Below are 22,645 nucleotides of genomic sequence, written 5' to 3'. Positions count from 1 at the left end.
ACAGACACAGTGATCCAGATTGATGCCCGTTGCACTACCGCTATCTATAAATACATTTCTTTATTTCATGCAGTGCCGGTTCACAATTCAGAGATACCTACTTCTTCCTAATCCTACATAATACTCTAAATGATCATCATATTTTAAAGGTCCCATATACTTACCCTTAAAGGGTGATGAGTGGTTTTGCCTTTTTTTTTTTTAACTTTGCGATGGTACTCTTCAAGACTCCAGCAACAAGACAAGACAACTTGCCTTTGGGATTACATCAGGAAGGGGATCTCCCAAATCAGACATGTGGCACTGCTCTCATTGGTGACCCCTTGTGATAAGGGAGCAGCCGAAAGTAGCAGGAAACTACTCCCATGTCACTTTTAGCAGTTTAACTGTAAGCTGTATTTAGTTGTTTTCAGGGCTAAAAAGTTGCTCTCAGACAGTTGCTCAAAGCCAGCACAAAAATACATAATAAGAAAGACAAAAAAACATTTAAGGGTGACAGATACGTAAAAAATTAAATTAAAAAAAGAGCGAAAGAGAGAGAAAGAAAATCTGGAGGTACGCAAATGTGTTTTTGGAGTATTGTAGTGTTTTTCTTGTTTTGTTTGATTGTTTTGTTATTTGTTAGTGGAGTATGACGGATGTAATGAGAAAAGAAGCTCTGGGAATTCAACTTAATTTACATAGTGCCAAATTACAACAACAGTTGCCTCAAGGCGATTTATATTGTAAGTTAAAGACCTTACAACAAAGAAAACAGAGAAAACCCCAGCAATCATATGACCCCCTGTGAGCAAATACTAAATACTTAAATACTCTAGGAGCAACAAGTAACCCAGCTGTCTAAAAGCAAAGTGCTCTAATGGGATGATATGGTACCCATGAGGTCTTTAAGATAATTTGGGGCCAATAGTTGGGCCCTACCAAACAAGAACATCCTAAAAATACCAGAGATCTGTGGGTTGGGCTTGCATTCTGACTCATCTCTTAGAAAGTGTACTGGCAGATAAGACAAACGGACACACAAAAAACCCACCATAAATCACAATCAGCATATATATTATTTTATTAAACACATTAAGGGACCATACACAAGTTTAAATGCCCCTCTTTTCAAGAACTACTGGGGAATTCACAGGATAAATCAGCTGGATCAGCTAAACCAGAAAACACATAAATGTGATTAAATAAAGAAATCATAAAAAATTAAAACACTTCACAACTTAAAACTGAGACAACTGTGATTTCTTTATTACCACAGCACACCAGGTTATACATAATTTGATCTTAATGGCACTACCTTAAGAACATTGCTGCAGTCAACTGAGAGTTTCGACCTCATTACAACGTCATGCTAGTTCTTAACCTCATTTACATCCACTTTGTCACTGGCAACCAAAGGTTAGTGTTAGGGGTGAGGGGTAAGCTTTTATCAGAAAAACTGTAATGCCTAAAAGTATATGACTTCATTTGAAAAGTAACATTGTCTAGCTCACAAAAATATTCCTAATTAGCATGTGGCTAATACTAGTCAACTCACTGATGACCTGGCGGATGTTAAGAGGCTAAACAAGCCTACATGCTGGTTTTAGACAGTCTACCAAACTGAGCTGATAACAGTAGAAGATGGAAGATGCTCAGATTCACTTTAAAAACACCAGGATGTGACGTTAGCCAGGACTTTAATTAGAAGAGAAGCAGGACATTTCTAAGACAGGTGGTGTTGGCTAATTCTTACAGAAGAGGGGTGAAATGTCAGTACTAAAAACCACTACACTACCTACAAGATTTTGAGTCCTTTTGCTATGGTTTTAGTCTATCTCAAGTCTAACATACAAGGAAGTGGTGAACACCCAGCACTCACAGGGAGAAAATGTCTTGACATCCTACAGGGTTGGAATAGTGCTAACACAATCATGTCATCACTTTTTATCCAATTACATGTCTCCGTATCACATTTAATGATCTGTCACCTCATATGACATTCTTAATGGCGATAATCAGCTAGCTCCCTTTTTGACAGATGGAAATAGCAGCGGATTTTTTGGTGTTCGGAACAGATTAATAAAAAGCTGAGATAGGGAAAAGCATCGTCTTGACATGTGGAAAGTATCTGTGAATTGCAGGTAGAGTTCCTCTGGACCTTTTTCAGTAACCCTGTCCACGTACAGCAAAGCAGCAAAAGAGAGGGAGGGTGATAGACATGCAAAGAAACTGTAAAAAAAAAAGAGAGAAGAAGAGCAGAGAAAAAAAGTTGACAATATTCTGTTAAAATCTCATTAGCCAGAAAATGTTTGAGTTTACCCTAAAAATAAAAATAATAAATAAAACAACCCCAACCCTAGACGAATCGCTGATCTGATGGATGTTAAGGTTTCCACTAGTGGACAACACCTGCTGCATTCCTAACTGGCAGCTGTAATGGGGAGAAACTGTACCTGTAAGATAAACATGGAGACCACTCCTGCCGCTGTGCTTAGGTAGTTTTTGGCAAACCAGTCCTGCAGTTTCCCAACACAACCCTGAAAGGCAACATTTTTATGTTTATCCTTTACTCATACACATTACGATACTAAGCATACATGCAATTATACCTCAAGCACAAGAAGAGAAAAAGGGGAAAAATTCTCCGTATGTTTAAGTGAGGAGTGCATGACAAAGTGTTCATATGAATGTCAGGAGCCGAAGTTTCCCACCAGATCAATGCATTCATTTATGCTGTCAGTGGTTTTATTGTTGAGTCTTACTGGTGTAGGTAGTGCATAACACAAAGTCCAAAATGGAAAACTGTGGCACAACATTGATAACTGATACCACACACATATACTGATATCTATGTAATCATTTATGCTTGATCCTGGATACCATAGCTCCTCAGAGATGCACGATTCCCTGGCATAACTCAGAAACGTGCACCTTAAAACAAATAACCCGCAAGCTACAAGGAAATAGAGTGTCACTAATTTAGATGATTTACACTGAAACCAGTTTATTTCTCTATACAAAAAAATAATTTCCCACAAAGCTAGCACATTTTACTCATCACTGACTGAAGAAATTAAGAACAAGCTTTTCGTTTTTGTTTTTTTTTGGGGGGGGGGGTTCCCACATGGTAGCCAGACTGAGAGAGTCAGAGCTCGAGAAGCCAAGCATTTTTTCACCTGAACAAGTAATGTCTTCATGAATTTCTTCACAAATCAATTTTTAACCAACAAGCAGCTCTAAAACAAAGTACACTGTTAGCCTTTGCAGTAATTTCCATAGCTTTGTACTGCAAAATCAACAGTAAAAAACTCTAAAGGATGTTAGCAGTTTAGTACTGTAATTTGCATGTCATTGTGGGAAAATTCCATGAGATTACATTATTTTTATGGTAACTCACTGTACTCATGGAAACAGCTGTAAAATACAGCAAATGTATTAATTGGTGATGTTACTGAGATTATACTATTACACCATCTGGATTTCTGGTGTTTTTTACTGTAGATCTAAGAGTAATTACTTAAATCCTCATTCCGAGTGTATTACCATAAAATGCAATTCATTGTGAGAGTATTATGACATGTAAACTACAATATGCAGCATCATTTTTAACTTAAGGAGTAAGTTGCAGCTACACTAAAATGGAATTTCTTGAATTGAACCTCATATATTAATACATTTATTTGTTTATTCAAACAATGTGAAACATAATTACAGTCCACTTTGTATCAAACAACCAGTCTCACCCTTACAAAAAAAGAATATCAAGTATATTATAAGTAAACTTTAAAAACTTGAAAACAAGGAAGTATACTTTTAGTTCACTTTCTATGTACTTTTATAGATTTTAGACCACATTACATTTAAGCATACTTTAAGTCCAGTTCGAAGTATACAGAAAAGTATAAAAAAAATTGTCTATACTTGTAGTATAGTAGTGCTTGTAGTATACTATGTACGGTAGTATGTAGAGTATTTGAAGTATACCTGAAGTATACTAAGAAGTACAATGAAATACCCAGCTGTCATGATTCGACTGTGTGGCAGGCAGGAGAGGACCCAAACGCAAACTCACGGAGACAAAACGTAAACTCAAAAACACAGCTTTAATGCTGGCAAAGGGTGAAACACAAAAACAGTACTAAACTAAACTGGGAAAGCTAAACATAAAGTATACCAGGAACCACGGGGAGAATCACACACAGCATGAGGGAGACTACGACACTGACAAAGAGAAACACAGGGTTTAAATACACAGAGGGATAACGAGGGAATGAGACACAGAAGGAGGGCACAGCTGGGAGAAATCAGGACTGACGAGACAAGCAAAGCTAGAAACACTCACATGAGGCATGGACCTTCAAAGTAAAACAGGAAACACACTGACTGAATTCTAAAACACGCAAACTTAACAGCAACTGGGGAGACAGAACATAGGAACCTGAAACGTGGTACAAAACATCACAGTGGACATAACATGGAACACAGGGAAGCCATATAACAAAGCCAAAGAGCTAAACCTAAGATAACCATAAATATCTGAGATCCAGGGAAACAAGAAACAGTACATCAAAGGACTCAAAACATAAACCATGATATAAAAGCACAGGATCTCTTCCAAATAAAATAGGAAACATAATGAGACGCAGACATGATAACCGGAACTTGACAATGTAAGACACAGACATGAAACACATGAAGAGCAGGGGAGACTTAACATGGGTTGGAAACACAAGGGGGAACTAATAAGCAAATGAACATAGGAGGCCTAATGAGCTTAACATACTATACACATTAAGATGAACTAAAACTCAAAACACTGGGTCCTAAGACCCAGGATCGTGACACCAGCATGCATTGTAGTGCTTTAACTGTAAAATTAAAACAACTATGAAACAAATAATTGATGTTTTAAACAAGAATTTGTCTTTTACCTTTTGAACAAAGTGGAATGAAAATAATTGTTTAAACCGTGAGTGAAAAGGGTTAATGGTTAATAAACCTCAACTCTAAAATCATTTTCTCACCTGTTTACAATATAATTCTGGTACTTGAACTATGAGTGTAGTTCTCTGCAAAGGAAGCCTTCTGATAGTTGGAACTATCATCTGACTGTCTGGGGAATTGATTGATTTGTTACATGTGAAAAATATGTTTCACCTCCATCGTCCCGATACCCAAAAACTCCAACCCATCTAGCCTCAATGACTACCGCCCAGTAGCACTCACCCCCATCATCACTAAGTGCTTAGAGCAGCTGGTCCTAGCACACTTCAAATCCTTTCTCCCCCCCACCCTGGACCCCCACCAATTTGCATACCGCCAGAACAGGAGCACAGAGGATGCAGTCTCCATCGCACTGCACTCTGTCCTCTCACACCTGGACAACAACAACACCTACGCCAGAATGCTGTTTATAGACTTCAGTTCAGCGTTCAATACAATCCACCCCTCACAACTCATCAGGAAACTGACAGACCTGGGCATCAGTTCCCTCATCTGCAAATGGTTACTGGACTTCCTGACCAACCGCCCCCAACATGTCCGGCTGGATAACCACTGCTCATCTAAAATCACAATGAACACCGGTGTACCACAAGGCTGTGTGATGAGCCCTTTCCTCTACTCCCTCTTCACCCACTACTGCAGACCTGCTGATGGTTCCAACACCATCATTAAGTTTGCAGATGACACCACGGTGATTGGCCTCATCAGTGACAACGATGAGGCCGCCTACAGGGAGGAGGTGGATCGTCTGGCTGAGTGGTGCGACACAAACAACCTGCTGCTTAACACCGAGAAGACCAAGGAGCTCATCGTGGACTACAGGAGGAATGCTGACCCACATCCACCCATCCACATTAAGGGGACGGCTGTGGAGCGTGTGAGCAGCTTCAAGTTCCTGGGAGTCCACATCTCCGAGGATCTCATCTGGACGACCAACTGCTCCAGAGGCGCTGGTCAAGAAGGCTCACCAGCGCCTCTTCTTCTTGAGGACTCTGAGGAAGAACCACCTGTCCTCAGACATCCTGGTGAACTTCTATCGCTGCACCATCGAGAGCATCCTGACCAACTGTATAACAGTCTGGTACGGGAACTGCTCTGCCTCGCGCCGGAAGGCGTTGCAGAGGGTCGTGAAAACTGCCCAGCGCATCGCCGGAGCACCACTTCCTGCCATAAAAGACATCTACAGGAAGCGGTGTCTGAAAAGGGCTGGGAAAATCATCAAAGACCCCAGTCACCCATCACATGGACTCTTCACCCTCCTGCCCTCTGGGAGGCGCTACAGGAGCCTCCGGACTAAGATCACCATTTCTGTAATATACTTACATATCTATATTATTGCTAATATATATTGTAATATATCTATATCATGGCTAAAGCGCTTCTGGATGGATGCAAACTGCATTTCGTTGCCCTGTACCTGTGCATGTGCAATGACAATAAAGTTGAATTCTATTCTATTCTATTCTAATTACTATGTTTCAATCAGAAGTAAGCCAAATATGAACTAAAAAGTAAATTAACAGTATACTTGGAAGTTTAGTATTGTGTTAGAGTACAGTATATTTTAAGTATACTCTTATAGACTGGAAAGGACATTATGCTAGTACATTTATAGTGAACAAAAAGTACATCTAAAAGCTAATTTCAAGTATACTTCTATATACCGGTACTAAAACGGGGGCCAATATAGTCCCAAGAAGCATTAGTAGTATACTTACTAGGTAACGTATACTTTTCCTTTCTATATGTTACATTTAGAGTAATGTTTAAAAGTTACTTCATTTAGCAGGGTGTAGCTTTTTTCTCTTCTTATTCTTTCTTATACTGGAACTTCATTTTTTTCTGCACAAGGTGGTACTTTTAAGACACCTCTGCCTAGCTACAGTGAACTAACCAAAAGTTCACTGAAAAGAATATGCTGTGGTCGTCATTTTACACAAGTTCAGGTGTCACATCCACAAACCTACACCATTAACCAGCATCAGTCCTACAACTTCACTCTTAAATTTAATAAATGCTGGGACAAGCAGAAACTGTATTTTTAGCGGTGCATTTTGTGGCAGGCCAGACTGCTATTAAATGCACTCTCCTATAGAAATAATTCCTTTGTAGCACCACTTTGTCTTGGTTCAGAAGAGATGTCCTGGATATACAGGATAATGTAACACGGGTGTTTTTGTTTGTTCATGTTTAGCGCGTTGGGTTGTGTTTTTAAAGCGACTGTTACATTTTTAAGGCGTTTTATGCGACAGGTGTGTGAAGCACTTGTTACACATCTCAATGGGAGAGCCATAGCCGACAACACACCTTTACCTGACGTACAATGTGATATATGGCGCACACGTCGGGTATTCACTTTCAAAACAACAATGGCGGATAGAAGATAGTGATCGAGGCGGTTAATGCTCCTTTCGCCGGTTGCCAACCATCATTAAATAACAACAAGAAGAAAATATTGATCTGCTTTTCTTAGTTGTACCCGTTTAAGACGCGATTCAGACTCAAACAAAGCTGCAAAGCAGGAGAACAACATGTCCATCAACTATTCTGTGCCACAGCCCCAGTTTGCTGCAGCACAGATTGATGATGAGATGGTGGAAGAACAACAGAGACAATTTACGGACCGTTAAGATGTGCAACTTAGAAGTAGTCAGAGGTAACTGGATGGAGTTCAGTCAGGTTAAATGCACGGTTGATTGGATTATATCTGAAGATTTTATACTATTTGTGACAACTCTGCTAGACTCCAAATTTCTCATCCAATTAATGCGGGAGTATCTCAAAAGTAAATGAAACATCTAAACTTAACACTTTTCCCCTAAAACTGACTGACATGGGACACATTAAAGTTGAATTGGAACCAGCTAATCAGTCTGAAGGTAAGTGTTTTTTCACTTATTCGAGAGAAGTCAGAAATGTGTTCTTATTACTGTTTGTTTTGACTTTTCCGCTACAGTGCCAGGTTATTTTCAATCAAATGCTAAGACAAAATTTCAATATCTATGAATGTGGAGACTCAAAAGACTAGTTAGTAATAGTTGCCGATGAATTTATGAGACTTGATAGAAACATGGACGTTTGCAACAGGTGAATCGGCGAACTAATGGGGTTGCGCCCAAATGCTTAAAGCTGGTAAATGGTCAGTGTTTTCAGGTGTGCTTGTACTACCTGTACGGTGCGGGGTGCTAACTAAGTCAGGCTAAAGTCAGTCAATCGTCGAGCTCGAATATCTTTTCATTTTTGTGCACTGCTCACTTGTCTTTACTGTGCTTTTTGTCGGCACAGATTTTGTGTTCATTGAAGCCTTTTGTGAATAATTTTGATAATTTAAAAACTGGGAATTGATTCCTATACTCTTATTTTGTTTTTGGGGTTGTTGTTTTTTTTGCATTGCATATGTCATTTTGGATAGGTAATTTGTCATTGAAGTTTTTGCAACTAAGTTTACTTGTAAATTTTGTGGCTTCCGTGCACGGAAATTTATATTGTTCAGTTTGCATGTTAAAAGCCACAAACATGTAGCTAACTATAGGTTTTCCTGTGGAACTGAGAACTGTCCTGCCAGGTTCAGAACATTTCACTGATTACCTCAGCTGTCAAGTTCCTGGATGTGGGTATGCTGCACAAAACTTCACAGGTCTTTGTGCCCATCTCAGATTTCACATCAATGAAGTATTATGTCCATTTGAAGGCTGCTCTAAATACTTCAGTGTCCGAACATCATTTTCCAGCCATATTTCTCGAAAACATAAGCAGACAGTTCAGCAGTCAAGCCAACAAGAAACTGGTGAAATCATTCAAGAACTTTCACAGAATAATCTCTTAACACTGTACAAAAGGTGTGTTGAAATCTGACAAAAGAAGGAAGACATTTTTCAAAGAAAATTTCAGTTATGTGGAACCCACTCAAATTTTTTTAGGATCTGACAGTACAGGCAAACAGCGTTATTTTCAGTATGTGCCAATTAAAGAAACACTGAAGTCTCTCTTGAGACAACCCACAATACGAGAACAGTACAAACAGTCAAAACTGCGCCGATCACCAGACATGGTTTTAGAGGATGTCTCAGACAGTCAAAATGTCAAGGATAATGCACTTTTACAGCACTATCCATCATTTCTTTCACTCATTCTCTACCAAGATGCATTTGAAGTGGTTAATCCATTAGGGTCTGGCAAAAAGAAACATAAAATCCTGGCAGTGTAAAGGACTCTAGGTGAGATCTTACTACACAACCAGTCCTCTGTTGATGCAATGCAACTTGTTCTGCTTTGCAGGGACACTGACTTCAAAACTTTTGGCCATAACAAAGTTTTGAAGTCTTATTGCAGACCTTAAAGATATGGAAGAGACAGGGGTTCTGGTAGAGGATGGAACCATAATGAAGATAGCTTTGATAGCCATCTTAGGAGACAATCTGGGCTCCCACTGCATAGGTGGTTTCACTGAGAATTTCAGCTGCAGCAAACATTTTTGCAGATACTGCTTAATTGACAGGGAAAGTTTTATCAGTGATCTACTATCACTTGGACAAAAAAGAATAGCTGATAAGTATAAGGACAGTGTTGAGGTCCTCTCTACAAGTGTCCACTTGGTTGTGAATGGCATTAAATTTGACTCCATGTTTAATTCACTGAAGTATTCCCATGTGTGCTCTGGGTTACCTCCATGTTTGTGCCATTATTTATTTGAAGGAGTGGTTTCCAGTCACTTGTCACTATATATTGATACCCTTGTGCAAGTGGAAGGGCATTTCACATACAACCAGATAAACAGAGCAATTGTACAGTTCAAACACGTAGGAAGTGATGCTTTAAGTAAGCCATGTGAGGTGAAAACAGGGCAGAGGCTGGGGGGTTCAGCAGCACAGAACTGGTGTCTTCTACGACTTCTGCCTCTGTACATTGGTGAAAAGATAAAACGTCCTGTGGATAGTGAGGTTTGGCAGTTATGCCTTAAACTTAGAGACACTGTTGATCTTGTATGTGCCCCCAAAATAAGTCACAATGACATTTGCCCTGCTGCATCAGCTGAAACATCAAGCCATCCACCTCACCCCTCCTCCTCCACGTCCACCACTATGTACAACCATTACTCCAGCTCTTGGGTCTCACACTTACAGATTCCTTGGGAATGATTTCCACTCCAACTGTTGCATGAAATCACAAGAGGAGACAGAGGTCATCCAGAGGACAGGAGAAGTATGGTTAGAATTGTTGTGGAGGCCATGCAAGTTCACTGCAGAAACCCTAAATGTGCATCTTGTGAAGAAGTTGCTAAAATCATTGTAAACAGATACCCTCAAACATTTGCAGATTTTACTGAAAAGGGAGAAAGACTGGGTTGTGGACATTATTCACTACTAAGAAGCATCAAATCTAGAGTTGAACATGTTAATCAAGATAATGCAACACATAGACTTCGTCAAACAAAGAGAACCAGGAATGAGGAAGATTGCAGTCCCAACAGTAATGCAACCCCACCTAAAAAAGTGAGATGCCTTGTTGATAGCTATGGTTTTATTAATTGGCAGCCAGTTGAACTTCCTGAGGGGGAAACGCCAGCTTCTTTAGAGGAAAAGAAACACATCTTGTTTACAATTTTTAATTCACAAGGCCCTGGAGCTGTGGAGAGACCTGATGTGGATGACTTCATGTGCCTCACATATATTTCAGCTTATCAACAGTTGTCTCTCACCTTCAGTAGCTGAAATTCAGGAGCAGTGGCTATTCTTGTTTACTGGGAAAGGTCTTTCGAACCACTTTTACAAACTCACAGGCATCGATATCAGTGAGCGCTTAGGTCAGGCCCTCATAACCAAAGGCAGAAGGATTATTAACTATTTCTCCAGCCAGAAGCTCAAATAGAAACTTGTTATAAGGACACTCATCCAGCAGATAGAAAGTGAGGGAGTTTTGACCAACAACAAGGTTGGCATAGCAGCCATACTTCTCATGGTGAAGTATGACAAGGAAGACGAAGACTCCCTCTTTGTCTTAGCAGATGTAAACTTTTTTCATACAGCTCTAGGTTTAATGCTGTTGCTTGCTGTCCTGTTTTTTTTTTTTTTTTGTTACATAAAATGTCCTGGTCCTTTTTCTGGCAGGAAACTACCAGGATGTCTCTTGAATCAGAGAGCAACCTGCCAATCACCCCTAAGTCATTTTTAAAATAGAACTGATTAGACCATATTACAAATTCTGTTTGGCACAGAAGCTTTTCATGGACACAGGTATCCAGTCTCTGTTTTGTTAGCTCAAATTTCTGTAATTTCCTTTATAAACCAAGGTTGTTGGACATGTGTCTCAGTGAATCCAGCTAAGTAACAATATCAAATTTCACATTACATATTACTGATCAACATGGTAGTCTAGCTACATTAACAGCAGAAATACTGAAGTCAATACTGTAAAGTTCAACAGCAGCACAAACTATAAACTCCAAAATAATCATACAGTTGATTCATCTCCGGTAATTTAATTGGGCTGAGTCTTTGTTAGGTGTGTTTAATGTGCAGAATAATTCCCAATTATGTGCAATTATAATATGTTAAAACGGACTTATGTACATAAGGTCACTGATAATTAACTGTACGTAGCTATTTGCTTTACGACTATCTAGACAGTGTGAAGAAGTGAAGTATTGAAATTATTTTATGTTGCATAATGACAATGTTGCCCCTATGCATTTAAGGACAAAATTTAATGACTGCCACCTGCTGGATGGTGAGTGCAGAGGGGCGTGTAATTGTTGAGCTTGACAGAGAGAACACCTTTGCTGATGCGATGTCAGTCTTCTTTGGTTCATTCTATGTATTGAACCTGGAATACCAGGAGTCAGTGTGTGCAACATTGGAACTAATTCAGAGGTATGTTTGAACAGTTAGCTAATAGTGATAGATGATGAGTAAATTATCCCTAAGTAACTCAACTTATTTCAAATCTCAACTTACTGTATGTTGCTATTTATTATGGCATGTTTTAAGGTTTTTTTGTAAGGATAAATCCTGAAGAGGGAACAAAATGTACCTCCAAGGTTGGGACAAGCAGAAAGACTGGGACCACTGTGAAGCGAAAGGTTGTTCACATTAACCCTCATGTCACAACTTTCCTCCAGCGGCTTACTGAATTTGAGTGGAAAACTTCAAATTAGATAACTGTTGTTGCCATTTATAGTGAATTTCTTATATAATTTAAGTGAACAATGTGTTGTTACCTGTGTCTCCACAGACGATCCATGGCCCATGCTTTCTGGACATTTACACGAGTCGAACAACAATGAAGACAAGCTCTCTCGCCATCTTGCAAGAAGCTGTCTCTGTCCAATAGGTTTTTTTTCCCTTCTTTTACCCGTTTGTTAAAAATTATTTCAGCTACTTACACTTTAATTGTCACATGTATTGGCTCACCCTACAAATCAATGAACTCAGTCCACAAAGCAAGGTCAAGGTTCAGTGCAGGTCAGTCAAGTTCCTTCACACCACACACGCTCATCCATGTCCTTGTTGACCCTGCTTTGTGCATTGATTTGGTGGTGTGAGCCAGTATTTTGGACAGTGTATATAAAGGCAGAAGTGTGGGGCTTGATATTATATTCATTACAATTTAGTTTATTTGTATGGTGCCAACTTCACATTGTAGGTTTAAGACCCTACAAAATATAACTAAGAAAACCCAACACTTGAACATATGTTGTCTGCCATGATATGGATATGACATAATATCGTTATTGTTTGTATTTTAACTCAAAAGTACAGTTTTTAAATTTAAAGCTGCTGAAACAAGAAAATAATAAAAAAAATCTATCTGATCGAGAAATCACTCATCTTTGGAAAAGAGAGTTTATTACAGAGAAATGGCTCTTTCCAAAATAAAAGCTATACTATACGCTTCTTCTGGGCTATATTCTCTGCAGCATATTAAACATATCAGGTCCCCATAAGGAGAATCATGTGCTAACGGCTGTCTAAATTACTCGGATAAAGTTTGTAGCATGCGTGCGTGTTGTTTTTGTCTGCTTCCTGTCTTTGCACTAGGATGATGTCGGCGTAAATGTGCAATCATACTCGTTGTGTTCCCACTAGTGCTGTCAGCGTTAATCTCGTTAAAATGAATGATCGATCTGAATGAGGGTGGGGGAGGTTCAATTTCGGGTAGCGTTGAGGCAATTGCCATGTTGCAACGAGCTTCTGTCTCGCTAGCTTGCCCCCCCCCCCCCCCCCCCCGACACACACACACACACACACACACACACACACACACACACACACACACACACACACACACACAAGAGCACGCTCCGCTCAGTGGATCTGCGCTCGACAGTGCAGCCTAGGCAGAGTAGTGGAACTCAGATCCACCGAGCTCTCAACACAGACAGCATCGTCAGAAGAAAAGTTGATAAAATAAATTTAAAAATTTGTATTGTTCGATACATATGCGTACCGAACCGAAAGCACTGCATCGAACGGTTCAATACCAATACAAGTATTGTTTCACCCCTAATATATATACATCTATATATATATGTATATATATATATATATATATATATATATATATATATATATATATATATATGAACAGGCACATGGGTTAATACATGAGCGGGGCACAGAAAGGGATGGGCAAAAATACCAGAGGCGCAAAACACCAGCTACTGGTAGACAGAACAGTCAGCCGAGACTGCAAGACCAGACTGACCAACCTGTGCACTGCCTGGATTGATTACAAGAAGGCCTATGACTCAATGCCCCACAGCTGGATACTGGAATGCCTAGAATTGTACAAGATCAATGGGACCCTAAGAGCCTTCATCAGGAACTCAATGGGGATGTGGCGTACTAGAGGCCAACTCCAAGCCCATAGCACAAGTCACCATCAAGTGCGGGATCTACCAAGGAGATGCTCTGTCCCCACTGCTGTTCTGCATAGGCCTGAACCCCCTCAGTGAGATCATTAACAAGACTGGCTACGGATACCGACTACGGAACGGAGCAGTTGTCAGCCACCTCCTGTACATGGATGACATCAAGCTGTATGCCAAGAGTGAACGAGACATCGATTCACTGATCCACACTACCAGACTATACAGCAATGACATTGGAATGTCGTTCGGACTGGAGAAGTGTAGTCGGATGGTAACAAAGAGAGGGAAGGTAGTCAGAACTGAGGGGATTGAACTACCAGAAGGCAACATTGCAGACATAGAGGACAGTTACAAGTACCTGGGGATCCCGCAGGCGAATGGGAACCATGAAGAGGCCGCTAGAAAGGCTGCAACCACCAAGTACCTGCAGAGGGTCAGGCAAGTCCTGAGGAGTCAGCTGAATGGTAAGAACAAGATCCGGGCCATCAACACGTACGCCCTGCCCGTGATCAGGTACCCTGCTGGGGTAATAGGCTGGCCAAAGGAGGAGATAGAAGCCACTGACATAAAGACAAGAAAGCTCCTTACCATGCATGGAGGGTTTCACCCCAAGTCCAGCACCCTGAGGCTGTACGCTAAGCGGAAGGAAGGGGGCCGGGGACTGGTGAGTGTCAGCACCACAGTCCAGGATGAAACAATGAACATCCAAGAATACATTGGGAAGATGGCCCCAACTGACCGAGTGCTCAGTGAATACCTCAGGCAGCAGAAACCCAAGAAAGAGGAGGGAGACGAGGAACCATCATGGAAGGACAGGCCCCTGCACGGTATGTACCACCGGCAGATAGAGGAGGTGGCTGATATCCAGAAATCCTACCAGTGGCTGGACAAAGCTGGACTGAAAGACAGCACAGAGGCACTAATCATGGCAGCACAAGAACAAGCTCTGAGTACAAGATCCATAGAGGCTGGGGTCTATCACACCAGGCAAGACCCCAGGTGCAGGCTGTGTAAAGATGCCCCAGAGACAATCCAGCACATAACAGCAGGGTGCAAGATGCTAGCAGGCAAGGCATACATGGAACGCCATAACCAAGTGGCTGGCATAGTGTACAGGAACATCTGTGCTGAGTATAACCTGGAAGTCCCGAGGTCAAAATGGGAGATGCCCCCAAGGGTGGTGGAGAATAACCGAGCTAAGATCCTGTGGGACTTCCAGATACAGACGGACAAAATGGTGGTGGCTAACCAACCAGACATAGTGGTGGTAGACAAACAGAAGAAGACGGCCGTAGTGATCGATGTAGCGGTTCCGAATGACAGCAATATCAGGAAGAAGGAACACGAGAAGCTGGAGAAATACCAAGGGCTCAGAGAAGAGCTCGAGAGGATGTGGAGGGTGAAGGTAACGGTGGTCTCCGTGGTAATCGGAGCACTAGGTGCAGTGACCCCCAAGCTAGGCGAGTGGCTCCAGCAGATCCCGGGAATAACATCGGAGATCTCTGTCCAGAAGAGCGCAGTCCTGGGAACAACTAAGATACTGCGCAGGCAAGCTCCCAGGCCTCTGGTAGAGGACCCGAGCTTGAAGGATAAATATATATATATACATATATATATATATATACATATATATATATATATATATATATATATATATATATATATATATATATATATATATATATATATATATATATATATATAAATAAATGATACATTTATACAATACAATTTTTTTTGGAACCCTCCAGTCTCTTACAGTATGTTACTGTTTCCTGAAATTATGGTAAATTACGACCTGTTAAACAGTAAATGACCGCCTGTAGGAACACGGTATCCTCTAGCAGAGATGAATATTTTTGGCACTGATGATGCGTGATAACGGTAAGTTACTGGTAAATATCTTGCAGTTTATTACCTTGCAGCGGGCTTACAGTGACATACCATGAATAAACGGTAGTATACCAATTTCTTAATCACAGTATGATGTTACTTTGTTGACGTAATTTACGACATAACGACATAACGGCGTCACTCGCCAGTGAGATACTGTAAAAAAAGCTACGGTGTGTTACCATAATTTGTCCAGGAGTATTATACCACAACAGCAAAAAGCGGTATCATCCTGCAGAACGGTAAGCTACCGTAACACGGCGTCACGGTATGACGCTGGCAACAGTGACGCCAGTATGTTACCGTAAAGTGGAAACAAAAAGTCTAACAGTGTACAGTGTGCTGGAATTCCTCCACAATGATGTGAGAGAATGATAAAGCCTTCTAAATAAAGACTAAAAGACCTTGCAGTATAATTAAAACGTCATTACCAGTGAAACATTAAAGCAGCGGTCCCCAACCCCCGGGCCTCGGACCGGTACCGGTCTGTGAGTCGTTTGGTACCGGGCCACGAGAGTTGAGGCTCATGTGTGAAATGTATGGTTTTCAGGGTTTTTATCGGTTTTCAGCGTTATTTTGTTATCGTTTTTATCGTTTACTCGGTTTTCCTGGGTCTTTTCACGTGTGTTATGAATAAATTTTCTTTTTTTCGGTACCGGTACTAGTTTTATTTTGTTGTATTTATCCGCGACACCTTAAAGGCCGGTCCATGAAAATATTGTCGGGCATAAACCGGTCCTTGGTGCAAAAAAGGTTGGGGACCGCTGCATTAAAGAGAAACCAGATTAACCAGATCATAAAAACACTGTTATTAGAACTGTAAATCAGATGAAATTAACGATTGTAGATTTTTTCAGTTTTTTTCACAACTGAATGTTGGTCAAATTCATATGTTTGTGTAAGACAATGTGGGATGTGTTTAAGCGTTATCATTAGAGAGAGCAGATCTGGAATTGGGGTTTAGCTTTAAACAAACACAAACTATATTGGTTGAAGTTTGGAATTGTTATTGATGAATTAATATGCTGTAATTTATCTGAAAGCAACATTCCCAAATTCTTAATGTATATCCAAAATGGAAATTGTTTTTATCGTCTCATGAAACTCCTGTGTTACCTTTTTTCTGGAACAACTACTACTTCACCTGTTCTTTTGTCTACTTTGAAAATCTTTTTTCAAACACCCCTTTTTCTGCTACGTTCTTTGTTAAACGTGTGTTCACCTCAATGAAACTAAAGTCTTTTAAAAACAGTGTTTTATGGTTTGATAATGTAAACTAACCTCTTGCCAGTTGGGCTGGTCAGTGACGTTACAAGGGTCCAGAGTACAACAGGATATTGGGACATTTCCCCCCCAGTCTGCCACACCGTGGACTCCACAGCACTTAAACTGTACAAAACACAACACTCGGGTTCAGTGGAGTAAACATGTCTGCTATCTGAGCAGGGAAAGGCACAAAATGATTTCCTATTCTGTTTATATCCAGTTCCATATATTTATTCTTTAACTCAATATTCATAGTATTACATTTAATGCTACAAGTTTCTACTTCAATGAGCCTGTTTTTCTGAGTTTGATGATTCAGTGTTAATATGAGCAGTGTTTAGCTTTAAATGGTGGAGCAGGACATGCATGATTAATCTGACAGAGGAAAGCAGCTTATCATTTACCAGATACTGGATGGCATCAAAGTCATCTTTGAGTGTCTGATTTTCTCCTGGACCCGATATCTTGTAGACCTCCAAGCTGTGCATCAGATCTTTCTCAAAGTATGTGCCAATCTGCATGACAGAAAGGAAGCGAAAGAACAGAAATATACTGGAGCCTACTGGACATGAACAAAAACAGTGTTTAGATACAAGTGGGGATAAATAGCAGTACCAAATCAAACCAAACAAGCAAAAAAGTCAAAAAATGCGAGAACATATGCCGTAAGTCTGGAGAATGAACTTAGCTCCTTGGTTAATTAATATGTCCATCCACATAGAAACTAAGTATACAACACTTCAGTATGTGATGGACTCTTTCTTCAGCTTTTCCAATATTGTAATAACAGGCCAATCAATGTGTTTGAGATGTGGCACTCAACAGAGTCTCAATCTAAGAAATAATTCCACAACAGTAAAGTATGCCCTTGTTTTGAAGTAGTAAACTTTGAAACTTTATTTTTTCATTTCCAACTTTAAGCATACAGTTTTTATGTTTTGGTGGCTGTTAAAATTAAAGTTATATTTAAATAAATTGTACAAAATACCTGACCAAACCTGAAGACCCAGTGGCAATATTTGCTTTGGATAGGACTTTAATTCAGTCCAGTTCCATGTTGTCCTGTTTACTACACTATAAGTAGCAGCAGTGCAGCTGGAGGAAGCTAACAGCACTTAGTTTTTCATGAGTGCAATGCTAACAGCTTGTCTTTTTGTATATTGTGCTTTATGCTTAACTACAAATGCGGTGAAGTGAGCTGACACAGCTAACTCACCCTATTACTTTCTGTTACTTGTGTCTCTTAATACTTGCCGGGAAGCTTTTGTTCCACTTAAGGTAACACTATGTGACAATAAGTAGAATAGGTGGTTCCGATTATGTACAGGTGGTTTTATCAATGGCTTCTCCAGTCTGCAAACCCTAAACTGTCCCTTATGCTTCACTGGCATGTAAATATGTGCAAAATAGATTTTAAAAAGAGCTTACAAGTGTGTGAATGATTGAATCTGGCTCGTAGTGTAACAACACTCTAAGACATTTATGAGACTAAACAATTTAATAGAATTCACACCTAGTTTTGACGTCAGCACTGGATGTGGGCATCATGGTAACTTGGCATTAAAGGGGTAATCATCATGGGACAAAAAACAACCACTCAATAGGCCATGTGAACTTGCTAGCAGCATGAACCAAGCTAGACAGCTTATAGAGGTGAATAAAGTGCATAGATTTTCTTTATTATGGTTCTGTTGCCATTATTTGATACATTTTATGCTACAAATTTTGTCAAAATATCAAACCCGATATTGTGCTACACATAAAGTAATCATTCTTTTCCTCTGGTTTTGGTTTCACAACTGGAAAAAATTGGATTGGTGTACTTCTAATAGAAACCTTTAAATAACCTGGTATATGTATACACATATGGATACAGATAGTGACTGTCCTACCTCTCTGTTGTAGACAAAAAACACACAGGCCATGGCCAGCTCCACAGATATCAGGAAGGACAGCAGGACATAAAACTGTGTGGGTGAAAATGGGACACCACATGACTACATTTGCATCTTCTCAGCTAATTTCAGTGTACTGTATTTGCATTCATTCAAACTAAATGCAAAGCTCATTAAAAGCATAGTTATGCTAATTTAATAATGGATTGTAGTTATATAGTGCTTTTCAGTGCCCTCAAAGCGCTGTACAATTCCACTATTCATTCACACACTTGTGGAGGCAACTACAGTTGCCCTGGGGCAGACTGACAGAAGCAAGGCTGCTTTTTTTTTTTCAAAACCACCTCTATAAATTCTCTATAGGCTCCTCTTGTTCATGTATATCTTTCATCTGTTTCTTTGTTAATTTCTATTTGTGTTATTTCAGTTATTATATTGTTTATAATGGATTGGATTTATATAGCGCTTTATAGGCACCCAAAGCGCTTTACAATGCCACTATTCATTCACTCTCACATTCACACACTGGTGGAGGCAGCTACAGTTGTAGCCACAGCTGCCCTGGGGCAGACTGACAGAAGCAAGGCTGCCATGTCACGCCATCGGCCCCTCTGGCCAACACCAGTAGGCGGTAGGTGAAGTGTCTTGCTCAAGGACACAACGACCGAGACTGTCCGAGCCGGGGCTTGAACCGGCAACCTTCCGGTTACAAGACGAACTGCCAACTCTTTGAGCCACGATCGCCTACTATAAAGTTTATCATTATTTTATAGTAACTCATTAAAAATCTCTGGGCGACATTGAGTCACTGCTTCATACTCACGCTTATGAGCATGCAGCGGTTCTCCCTCATGCCTCCAACCACTCCCAAGTAGCACACACAGGTGGCAATGGTACCAGTGACCACCAGAGTGTTGGCAGGGTAGACTGGCCAGAAGGAGGTGACTAGAGAGGCAAACCTGGAGTGCATCATCATGAATTCACCAAAGGCCACCACAAAGGCGTTGCTTAGCTTCACCATAGCAAACAAACACACATACACACATAAATAGGACAAGAGACATGTCACATTATTATTCTGAATTTGAGTCTATGTGGGTTTGCCTATATGGACTAAAACTGAATTTACACTCAAAATCAAGAAAGTTTGGATTTTAATTTAGTCTCCCAAATAAAAAAACAGCAGACGTCTGATGTTAGACAGAATCGTCAACTTATGACACACTGACTCACATCTAGAGCGAAGTAAACACTATATATGCAACTAGGAAAATGATACACTTCTCACAGCTTGTATTTATTTCTATTTATTTATGAAATGTTGCCTAGAGCCTTATTTTTGATTTTCTTTATATACAGAAAGTAATTTCCATCATAAACTAAACAAAATGGTGCATTAACATTTACAAGACATGAAACGCTGTGTTTGGCCCCGAGACCCACCATAAAATACTGAACATGTTGTAAAGACAAATAAGAAGACTGACAACTGATTTATGGAAGTAGCTAAGGAGATATTTACATAAGACACACACTACTGTACAATTTAAGCTGCTTGTATTCAGTATACTAATTTATATGTCTTTGCATAGTGTATTTTTACTTTTAGTTTTTTTTTGTTTGTTTAGTTTTTGTCTAGATTAACATTGCACATAATTCATAATAAGCTTGTAACATGCATTACTACAGACTAACCCAGTTAATCTTGTTTTTTTTTTTTTTTTCTAGAATTAAAATGAAACACTGAAGCATTATGGGTGCATTACAGAGGTCCCTCGCTACACGCGGTTCACCTTTCTCGGTCTCGCTGTTTCGCGGATTTTTTTGTGCAATTTTGCATGCTTTTTTTTTTTTTTTTTTTTTTTTTACAGCGTATTGTGTTCTGCGTTCTGATTGGCTGTAAACCAATCGATCTCATGCCGTGTCTCCTGTACAGTACAGAATGCGTTCAGCTTGTCAAATTTACCTAAATCTTCGATCGCTAGCAGTGTGACTCTGAAGCATCTGCAGGTGCCTTTGGTTTCATTCTATAATACTGGACTTCTTTTTATACGAAGGTTTGAACTTTTAGAGTGTTTAAACCATTGAGAAAAGTGGGGAAATGTTCGAGCCTCTCGGAGAAAAGTGTATAAAGTGTGTAGTAATGGGGTTTTACAGCCATAAAACATCTATAATAATTGTTGTTGTTTTTTTAAAATTAGATACCTCGCGGATTTCGCCTATTGTGGGTTATTTACTACCGTGATAAACGAGGGACCACTTTATTTCCATCACAAGTAAAAACTTTGAACGTTTGATCGGAGCCTAAAATGGTACTTTAATCCCCTCTTGTGGTCAAACGTAATCAAGTGCATGCCTGTGGAAATTAAATGGTGCTCCTGACTGATAACAATTGCAAATGAATGCGCAATGTTCAGGAACTGTGGCACCACATTTACAAGTAGAAGGTAGTTCCAGCTGCTCCCTTATTTCCCAAGGGCTGGTCACAGCAGATGGATATGCATGTTGATGTGGCACAGATTTTACCCCGAATGCCCTTCCTGACACAACACTCCCCCATTTTGTTGGACAAGGTAGGCAACTACTATCTGTCTATCTATCTATAACTATTTACTATAATGTGTATCTATAAATGTGTATACTGTAAGTGTGCTATGTCATCTGACTGGAACTGGTAATTCACAGTTACATGACAACCCATGTTTTCTGTAGTCTGGGTGGGTCTCTTACCCCAACGTACCTACCCAGCAGAGGAAGTGCAGAGCTGTCACCAGAGATTTCAGGCAGTTCACACAGGCGCTAGTCATCCTTACTGATAATCTTCCTCTGTCAGAGTTTGTCACATTTATTACCATAAAATACAAAATGACACTTTAGATTAGTCTCACTAATGGGCTTAAATGTTTGAGACATAATACTGCTATAGACAGTTACTGTTTACAGTACACTTTTGTTTGATGTGACAACACTGACCCTTAAGTCACAATGGACACCTGTGCTCTGTTTAGGCTCCTGTTAATCATTGTTATCTGCTCTTATCTCCACATTAACCATTTGTTGCAAGTTTGTATCTAAATGGGATTGTGTGACAGCAGCTCACAGCACAGCACAAAACCTTCACTTGTAACCAAATTTCCATATCTTGTGCTTCCTAATTTATTACAAACATGTAAATAAATTCAAATGAAATGATAAATTCAGACACTAATTTTGTGGTTGAGATAACAAACCAATTGAATAATCTAAGGACCTACCTTGACTAATCTGTATCCAGCAATATCTCTGTGACAGACGTGTGTGAGCAGTAGCCCAGCGTTGCTTCTCTCATTGCCAGGGTTAACTAACAATAAGGAGGAAGGAAAACTAACTAAAAGGGTGTGGAAGGGCAGTTGACATACTGGGTGTATCTACCCAGTATGTTTAGTAACAACATTAAAGAGGAGGGGCATTCACGCCTGGCAAGAGAGAGGTCTGTAATAAAATACATTTTGAAAAAATAACAAAACTGTTGAAAGACAGTTGAATTTACTTTGAAAAACACTAACCATATCACAGTCTCAGGTGAAGCAGATTTTCATCAATGACCTCTTGAATTTGCTGGACTCATTTTTTGCTTAGAGGAAAATCCATGGCAATATGCCATCACTTTGCTTCACTGCAGAAATGCAATTAGTCAGAGGCTAAAATTGGATTTTCCAGGTAGGAGATCGATGAAATCTATTGTAGCAGATTCTTT

The 22,645-nt window shown here is 39.9% G+C and overlaps 1 protein-coding gene and 1 pseudogene across 1 annotated transcript; one reads left to right on the top strand and one right to left on the bottom strand.

Moving 5' to 3' along the window:
- Positions 1-2,145: 2,145 nt before the first annotated feature.
- On the bottom strand, positions 2,146-21,716 carry LOC146620865 (leukocyte surface antigen CD53-like). Its single transcript, XM_085366899.1, has 7 exons — positions 21,654-21,716; positions 19,733-19,921; positions 18,907-18,981; positions 17,419-17,529; positions 17,030-17,137; positions 2,436-2,519; positions 2,146-2,211 (listed from the first exon to the last, which is right to left on the bottom strand). The coding sequence occupies exons 1-7, from the start codon at positions 21,714-21,716 to the stop codon at positions 2,146-2,148; spliced, it is 696 nt and encodes a 231-aa protein (XP_085223025.1).
- Positions 9,994-12,139, top strand: LOC146620866 (uncharacterized; annotated as a pseudogene).
- Positions 21,717-22,645: the final 929 nt, after the last annotated feature.

The sequence above is a fragment of the Diplotaxodon limnothrissa genome, linkage group LG12 (genome assembly GCF_057381915.1).
Source record: "Diplotaxodon limnothrissa isolate DT_005_m linkage group LG12, D_limnothrissa_male_GT1.1, whole genome shotgun sequence".
Classification (NCBI taxonomy): domain Eukaryota; kingdom Metazoa; phylum Chordata; class Actinopteri; order Cichliformes; family Cichlidae; genus Diplotaxodon; species Diplotaxodon limnothrissa.
This window is presented reverse-complemented; position numbering and strand designations above follow the sequence as displayed.

Bases quoted from the DNA above. Each gene is read 5' to 3' on its own strand.
- LOC146620865 (XM_085366899.1), bottom strand. From the start codon at position 21,716: ATGACTAGCGCCTGTGTGAACTGCCTGAAATCTCTGGTGACAGCTCTG. The intron at 18,982-19,732 runs GTGAGTATGAAG...TCACCCACACAG, and splicing joins ACCGCTGCATGCTCATAAGC to TTTTATGTCCTGCTGTCCTT. The intron at 17,530-18,906 runs GTAGGACAGTCA...TCTGTCATGCAG, and splicing joins TTTTTGTCTACAACAGAGAG to ATTGGCACATACTTTGAGAA.